This window comes from Silene latifolia, chromosome X (assembly GCF_048544455.1).
Source record: "Silene latifolia isolate original U9 population chromosome X, ASM4854445v1, whole genome shotgun sequence".
In the NCBI taxonomy this organism is placed as follows: domain Eukaryota; kingdom Viridiplantae; phylum Streptophyta; class Magnoliopsida; order Caryophyllales; family Caryophyllaceae; genus Silene; species Silene latifolia.
Window position 1 is genome coordinate 317,342,907 of NC_133537.1, and position 8,640 is coordinate 317,351,546.

The following is an 8,640-nucleotide window of genomic DNA, read 5'->3' on the forward strand; positions in this document are numbered from 1 at the left end:
GTTTAATTTCACATATTGGAAAAGGTAAGGGGGTCAATTACTCCAATCAAAACTTAAGGGATTAGATTTCACAATTGATCAAAGTAAAGGGGTCTAATTACCAGTTTACCACTTCCCCGTTTAAGAAAATTAGGCCCTGTTCTTTTGGACTTAATTTCAGTTCTAATAAGTTCAGTTCAGTTCAGTTCAGCTCCATTCAGTTCAGTTCAGACAATTTCAATCCAAAAGAACAGGGCCTTAGAGCCAAGTTTGGATCGATCCAATTCCAGGTCGTTTATACGCCAGTCCCTATCCGTAAATGCAATCACTAATCGGACTTAACGTGTACCCGTTTTCCTCTGCTTCCTCTTTGTCTATATCACTAATCACTCCCAAACTCCTAAAATTCGAAACTGAAGAAAATCAATCGAAAATCAGAAGATGAAGGTAATGGTTGCAATCAAGCGGGTCGTCGACTACGCCGTTAAGATCCGAGTCAAACCCGACAAGGTAATCCATTTTCACTTACCCATCTTTCAACCCCGACCCATTTTCATTTCAATAATCATCATCGTAATAAGAATTGATATGATAGAGTGGCGTGGAGACGAAGAATGTGAAGATGTCAATGAACCCGTTTTGCGAAATCGGGTTAGAAGAGGCGATCCGAATCCGGGAATCTGGGTTGGCTTCAGAGGTGGTGGCGGTTAGTATGGGACCTGCCCAGTGCGTCGATACGCTCCGGACGGGTCTAGCTATGGGCGCTGATCGAGCTATCCATGTCGAATCTGCGGCGGAGCATTTGCACCCTTTGAATGTTGCCAAGTTGCTCAGAGCTCTTGTTCTTGTGGAAAAACCTGGCCTTTTAATTCTCGGCAAACAGGTTAATTCTTACTCCTTCCATTTCAATCATTTGTAACAATCATTTGTAAGCTGAAATTGTTTACTCCCTTTGTCCCGGTAATTTGTTGTCCTTTACCACATATTTGAGCGTCTGAATGAACTTCATGAACAATTTGGTAATTCACACTCATTTTGTTCCACTTGTCATTTGGTAATTGGCCCCTTCCTCTTTCCTTGGTCTTTGTGCCAAAACAAAAGGACAACAATTGACCGGGACGGGGGGAGTAATATTTAGGAGCTTAATATTTGTTACTCTCTCCGGTTCTAGTTATTCTTGGCCCAGTTATGTTTACTTTAGAGTTTATGGGTTGTGCATGTGAAGCTGTCATCTTTCGGAGATAGAATGATGTGAAGTGCTCCCTCCGTCTGGATTATTTGGTTAATTATTTATTCTTTGCAAGAGGTATTTTAATCAAAAGTAAACAATGATTAAGACAAAGGGAGTAATTAATCTGTGGTCGATAGGGAGTTTGCAGGTTTTAGATTTTTGTGAAGAAGCTTGAATCTTTGGGGATTGCTCAACTTGGTATTGACGCTAATTTCTTGTGATTGGACTATAGTTAGATCGAAGTTGTTGGTATGACATATTGAGCCGTGGTTACTTTCGGGATTATGATTCATGGTTGTGATTTGTGAAGCTGTGATCTTTGGGGTTGTTTCATTTTTTTGGCTTGATAGACTGTAACTTGTAGATTAGCAGGAAGATGGTCGATATTAATGTATAGTTAACATAAAGTTCATTGGTTAGATATTTTAATTTACTTAATTTAAGAGGTAGATGGGCCTATATTATGATGCAATGGAAATGGAGCTTTTAGGTTTGAGTTTTATGGCGTGTAAGTGAAATTTCCATAATGCTAGTAATTTCTTGGGTTATGTAGCATTGGATTTTTGTAACTATGTTTGATATCAATCATGTCATTTTGGAGGATCGCCCTACTCCATCCTAGAATAAAGAGGGGATTTGTGTAGCATAAATTTCTCTTGCAACTGTTGAGAGGTCCTAGACTCCTAATAACCATTTCTGTATGATGAGTTGTGACTTGTGACACATTTTTGTAGAGTTTCAAGTATCATTATTTAGCTCCAAATTAAGTTATGACTTAAGTTAGAAAGAAGGTGTGACTTATGAGCTACTCACAAGTGTGATCGTTCTTGCTGCTGTGTTAACTTTTGTAATAAAAACTTCAAAGATTTGATTTCCTCCTCCCCACCCCTCTTTCCCTCTTTTTTCCTTTTTCTTTCCAATTACTGCCGGGGTGGTGGTGGTTGTCCTTATTTGTCAATCACGGTGTATGATTAAGTGATCGGCTTTGTAACATAGTTGTAATTTGAAATGATTTATGTAGGCCATTGATGATGATTGCAACCAAACAGGGCAAATGGTGGCAGGATTGCTTAATTGGCCCCAAGGAACGTTTGCATCAAAGGTATTCCCAGCATTTCTGTATAATCTATTGTGTTAACCGATGCCAGTGTTCTTCACTTACATTTCATGCTCTTTTTCCTTTTTTGCTGTCAATGGAAGTTTGTGAACATCACTAAACTTGCACGATTGACTAGGATTGTGTTGGGTTAATGAAACCATATTTGTACAACCATGTGTCTTGGGGTTAGATTTTCACTATTTAGGTTATTCAGCTATATAAAAAACTACAGAGTATATAGTAATTAGTAAATATCTTCTGATCCAAGTTGAGAATCTACTGAATTACAACATTCATGTACAAAGTAGTTTATTTTGTAATGCAATACAGTTTTCACGAAGTTTAACTTCTATAGTTCTACTTGGTATAATCTTGGTTTGAGATATTATATGGGAATCATTTACTGCAGCTTTGATCTAGTCATGGTGCTATAACTGCGGCCTATCATCCCTCAAAATGCGGCCACAACAACCTTTGAAACCCGGATAATAGTCATAATATCGTCGCAATGCGGTATCGCGTCTCATATTTAATACATGCACGTTGCCACCATGTTTTTCTTTTCACTAGTTACAAGAAAATTTCCGTTTATCTATGCCTTCCCAGCTCTTAAAACTGACATTTTGGAGTAGTGTATCCAGCCATGAGCAATGGAACCGGACCTCCGGTTTTGGTCATCAAATTAACAAGCTTCATTGATGGATTCCATCCAAACCTAGCAGTATATACTACACTTTTGAATACATATTTGGGGCCTCACTTTTTTGGTGGAGCAGAGGACCTCCATTTGTTTTAAGACGCCCTGAGTGTAATAGCATTTGGCTTGTAGCAGGAAAATGTGAGTTACTCCATTTTCTTTCCCTCCAAATCCCTCCAACCCAACTGCCAATCAAACAAGGGAATTTGTTCATCTCCCTTTCTCGTCCAACCAAACAAAGGGTAACTGTTACAACTAGGCGATTCTCTATTGATACAAGGGAATTTGCAATTGTAATTGATGAGAACTACCTGGTCATTAGATATTTTTCTGCTCGGGACTGAGAATTATACTCCTGTCTTAATTCTTTTAGACATCAACTCTCTTATTTAACATGATGTTTTGTCTGTAGTAGCTTGTTCTTGACAAGGAAAAGCAGACGGCCACAGTGGACAGAGAGGTGGATGGTGGTATTGAAACGCTATGTTTAGACTTGCCAGCTGTCATAACGTGAGCGTTTCATCCTACTACAACTCTTCTTGTTCATCATTCGATTATGCATGAAGTACTCGTGGTTTGTCGACTTGTTTTCTTCATGTACTCTTTTTAATAAAGTTTGTTGGTGGATTATAGATCCTGATTGCTGCTCATGCAGCTATACCTTGAATTAGCAACAACAACATTACCCCAGCGCCTCGATGGCTCCCGCAAATTGCGAGGTGGGGGGGTTGTACGCAGTCTTACCCTTGTGTTAGCAACACAAAGAGACTGTTTCTGAATGATCAAAGATGAAAATTGCGTTGAAAACTACATCGAGTGACTGGTACTTCATAATAGAAAGAAGCGCGGTCACTTTAGGTAGCCATTTTGCTTTATTCCATCATAATCCGGAACCAAAGAGTAATGAGTCTTCGGCTCCATAGAAAAATGGAAAGCTATACCTTGAATTAGCATAGTCAGAAAATTAGTTGATGAGCTGGGCTAACTGATAATATTCCATCAGCCTAATGAAGTACATTTGGCCTCTTTGATTCTGTTGGTTCTCCACTACATGAATCAGAAGGCAGATTATTAAATTGACCCTGGCTGTTTGCTTTGTCAACTAGGCAGAAAACTATGCCCGAGACTTGAACTGAGATTTTCGCCATTGTCGTTTTAGGAGATATGGAGGACTACACAGCTATGACTATGAGTGAAATATTGCTTGCTTGACATGAGCAGACAATTTCCCAACCCTTCTTATTATCCAAATCCACAATGCTTATTAAGCTATATTAGGCGGACTCTTCATTTTTGGGCCAACTTCCGTTTGACTTCATCTAGTACGATAGCTAATAATTTTAATTTCTAAGCATTATTTCTCAAGCTTCACTTTAAAATCCATAAATGTTTCATATTTGTGAGTTTATTTTTGTTTCGAAGACACGTACGGGAACTCAAAGATTGGGTACCGGAGTCTGACTAGCATAGCTATATTAAGAGGCACCCACTCAAAGTATAGTAAGAACTTGCCGACCTCTTGTATGGGGAAATATATCATAATGCATGTGCTTCCGAAACTTTGCGCGTTCTCGGTTAATGAAAACTCCTTATCAACGCATATTTTTCGCTTTAAAACCTTCTGCTTATGGGCATTTCTTAAACAATCAGCTTTGAGGCTAACCACCTTAAGTTATTTGTGCAGCACTGATTTGAGATTGAACCAGCCAAGGTACGCCACACTACCCAATATAATGAAGGCCAAATCCAAGTCCATTAAGAAAGTCACTCCTAAGGAGCTTAATGTCGAAATCCGATCTGATTTTGAAGTGGTTCAAGTTTCTGAACCTCCCAAGAGAAAAGCTGGAGTCATATTGTCCTCTGTAGATGAGCTCATAGACAAGCTTAAGAATGAAGCCCGCGTCATTTGATCGGGGCTTTGTCTTTACACAAATGCTTAAATTGTAACTACACATGTAAGCTGTTCGATCTCACAAAGTCGATTGTTGTCTCGTAAGGATTCTTGTATTTTTTGTGACATTCACTCGTCTACTAATTTATAATAAGTTTTACTGTGTAAAATGACTATTTCTTGTGACACAGACTTTTGTAATTAGAAAATAGGGAACCATTGTTATCATTGGAGATGGTCCTTATTAGCAAACAATAAGGTCATGTTATACCTTAAAGAGGAACCTTGAAAAGGGTAAATGATGTGTTCATTATTTTAGAGTCCTCTATTGTTGAACATGAGTGTTGAGGTTCATGGATGAGAGGAGTATAATATAGTATTGAGGTTTATGGTGAGAGAATGTGAGAGAAGAAATAGTATAGTAAGTCATGTTATAAACCTTCAAGAGGAACCTTGAAAAGGGTAAATGAGTGTGTACATTATCTTATGTGAACAAACCTATTCAAGACTTATCTATTGCTAATGCCTCAAGTGTCAACAAAATATGAGGTCTTTTGGGAAGGAGCCTAAGAGTAAATCTGTGAAGAATTAACCCAAAACGAACGTACAACAGGATTCATGTTTTTAGCCCGGGTTAATGTTTGTCGAATCTAGCGACAAAGGAAGATCGTTTTTCTTAATGCTCAACATTAATTTTATTATCAAAATGAAGTTAAAACTAAAGTATTTGATTTTCCTATCAAACATTACATCATCATCATCATCATAACAATCAATTTAAATAAACCGATAAGGCGCTAATTACATGATTAATCATCAAAATAGTACTCGTATATCATCTACAAGAGGCACCTAACAAAGGAGGCGAAGCCTCATAACAAAAAGGAGCAGCCTGCCATTTCTTAAATCTACTCTGCGCGTCACCGTCAGCCTTTGACGACGTCGTTCGAGCTGTTGGGTCCAACCTAGATTCAATCTCAACCGTCCGATTAATCGACGGCGGAGATGAAGCCAGCGGAGATAATAGCGGTATAGCCACGTTCCACTCAGTTGACCGGTTCACTAGTATGGAAGCTGGAGCACGGCTTTGTAGCCGGTTCGATTGTCGTCTCCGGTTCATTGAATCACCCATGGATTATTTATTAGAAATATAATTGTGGATTTGTAGATTGGAGGTGAAAAATGTGGGTGAGAATTTTAGATGTGAAGGTGTTTGTTTATATAGAAAGTGGTAGGTTAGAAAAGGGAGGAGGTGATCTTGTGATCTACACGATTCAGTTGCAACTGAAAGTCAGTCAAAAGAATAATAGGTAGGATATTCTTTTGAATAAATGGGAGACGATAGAGTTACATTCGGTGTATATTCGGTGTATATAGAGACTTAAAATCTGTTTGGATTTGGTTTATTTTGGCTCGAAATCGGGTAGGATTTTGTTTTGACCGATTACAAACCGAGCCTTGATCGAGTTGATTAAGGCTATACGATCGAGCCAACTCACATCATTTACAACACTAAGTAAAATCGTTAAAACCTAGTTTAGTAGTATTGGATTAGAGATTCACTTAACAGTATTAATGATTTGTAAATGCAAAATTTTAATGTACAATTGTTGAATGACTCAATAGTTAGGGCCAAAAGAGAATATTGTAGTAAAATAGTTGAATCAATAACGACTTTGCTACAATAATATCCTTTTTTTTTTAGTTTCAAGTTGTTGAACGATTGAGTGACGTTATATGCTTAGAATAACTTTACGTTGATAATAATAAGTTTTGGGTGGATTTGTTAATCTTGTTGTATTTCTTAACATTGTTTTAAAAAATTATATAATTGAAAGGGCGGTGATCTGGCGAGACAAGTTTAAAAAGTAAAATGTTGTGAAAAAAGGCCGTCATTTTTCTACAACATTTTCTAATTTGAATAATTAGGGTTGATTGTCTCGAATTCTTCAACGATCAGATATTTGGACATGGTCATTGATAAATGATTTTTGGAAAACGAGCAGATCTTGAATGGTCCTCGTTGATGAAATCCAAGTATATAGTATCACTTAATAATAAGAGGCAAAGATTAATAAAATAGTCAATCATTCATTAAACACCTCATAGTTGAGCTGTTTAGTCACCTTACGTAACTTAATCATACATACGGAGTACATTATTCAAGAAGTCGATCAAGATGTTTCAAAAACTTGTACAACCAGCTGACACTTATTTGCACACGATTCCTCGTCCACGTGAGGGAATCGAATAAAGGTCGGCAACTCGATACCAATTTTGTTAACGGTAAATTTGGTAGGAAAAAGAACTCATATGGCATGTACTACATTAAATTTAATATATAACTGAATCTATGTGTTTTTTCTCTGAGTTTTTATAAATTATGTAAGACCGATTCTAGCTAGAGTCGGATGGACAATGATCAGATCGGACATACAACCCGACAACATCTTAACCACACAACAAAAACGCGACCAGTGGAAAAGATAAATCAATCTAAGAACGGCCGGTAAGGTTTAATCGGGAAGGAGGGATCCAGAAGAGAGGAGTGAACCTTTCGACGGAGACAGGCCAAGGAGCGGCCCGGACTCGGCGATGGCCGGGCAACAGAGAGAGGAGCCAGTGATAGGTGAGGGAGATAGCAGTGATTACAAGGGTAATTTATTTGGGGTTTTCAAGAGAGAAGAAATAATAAAGAGGGAGGGGCATGTTACTCCACCACTTAAAGGATAAGTGGTGCATGTTACATGATACGTATACTACTTTATTCATAAATAAAATTAGAATTTATCCTTTAACATGCTAGCATGCAAACTATGTATATAGTTTCAAACCGTTTTTCTCTCTCTTTTTTTTTTTGATTAGGTAAGAAAATTAGGTTGATCCTCTAGGGTAGGACCAACCTATCTCATCCTTTCGAATGAGGGAGGTAAGTTGAAGCCATCGGCTATCAAACCACCTCGAAAGAGTTGGACATGAATGTCCAATAGAAGCGATGAAGTCAAAGAATCTTGCCGCTTCACGAAAGCAATGTTTAATTATCACTTCTTCGAAAAAATGAAGGTCTAATTTCACATCTTTGATAATACTAGAAATTTCCAAAGAATTTGCCAAGTACCTCGAAACGAGTTAATAACACATAAATTATCACCCTCCACAATTAACTTTGAGATTTCTAAGTATTTAGCTGCTAAAATACCTTCTTTTAAAGCGAGAGCTTCCGCAACAAGGATACTATTGGATCCGCACTTTTTTGCTCCTAACAAAACGACTTTACCATTGTGATCTCTTATAGAATATCCTAAAGCAGCTTTATTACCTTCTATTCTCGATCCGTCAAAATTTAGCTTTAGGAAACCGTTTCTAGGTTTTTCCCACCAAATTTCTTCCTTACTAGAGTTGTTTCTAGCTGACTCTTCTATCTCGGGATTGTTGATATCCTTAAATCTAGTCACATTTCAGGTCTTAGTGCTATTATTACATAAAGTAATAAGTTTGTTGATACTTTAATTAACATTATTAAAGATAATATCATTTCTATGAAACCATGCATTCCACCAAATAAAAATAATCTTAATGAAATCATCTATTGGAATTAAATCTTTGAGATAATAAAGTTTCGTTAGAAAATTTTGACTTGTAATATTATCATATTTTGACAAAAACACGTTGAAACTAATAATGTTCAGGTCTTGGATGACAGACTCAATCAAGTGACATTCGTAAAAGAAATTATCTTTGTT

General features: G+C 37.4%; 2 protein-coding genes across 2 annotated transcripts; one reads left to right on the plus strand and one right to left on the minus strand.

The window, feature by feature from the left end:
- Positions 1-237: 237 nt before the first annotated feature.
- LOC141617772 (electron transfer flavoprotein subunit beta, mitochondrial) lies at positions 238-5,067 on the plus strand. Its single transcript, XM_074434924.1, has 5 exons — positions 238-489; positions 575-862; positions 2,232-2,312; positions 3,422-3,516; positions 4,691-5,067. Exons 1-5 carry the CDS (start codon positions 421-423, stop codon positions 4,914-4,916), a joined length of 759 nt encoding a protein of 252 aa, XP_074291025.1. The 5' UTR covers positions 238-420; the 3' UTR covers positions 4,917-5,067.
- Positions 5,068-5,732: 665 nt separating this feature from the next.
- LOC141620607 (uncharacterized protein At4g14450, chloroplastic-like) lies at positions 5,733-6,029 on the minus strand. The gene has a single exon (XM_074437433.1). The coding sequence runs from the start codon at positions 6,027-6,029 to the stop codon at positions 5,733-5,735; it is 297 nt and encodes a 98-aa protein (XP_074293534.1).
- Between the last annotated feature and the right edge of the window lie 2,611 nt (positions 6,030-8,640).

Coding starts and splice junctions, on each gene's coding strand:
- LOC141620607 (XM_074437433.1), bottom strand. CDS start 6,029: ATGGGTGATTCAATGAACCGGAGACGACAATCGAACCGGCTACAAAGC.
- LOC141617772 (XM_074434924.1), top strand. CDS start 421: ATGAAGGTAATGGTTGCAATCAAGCGGGTCGTCGACTACGCCGTTAAG. Junction 490..574: donor TCCGAGTCAAACCCGACAAG/GTAATCCATTTT, acceptor TTGATATGATAG/AGTGGCGTGGAGACGAAGAA. Junction 863..2,231: donor TTTTAATTCTCGGCAAACAG/GTTAATTCTTAC, acceptor TGATTTATGTAG/GCCATTGATGATGATTGCAA.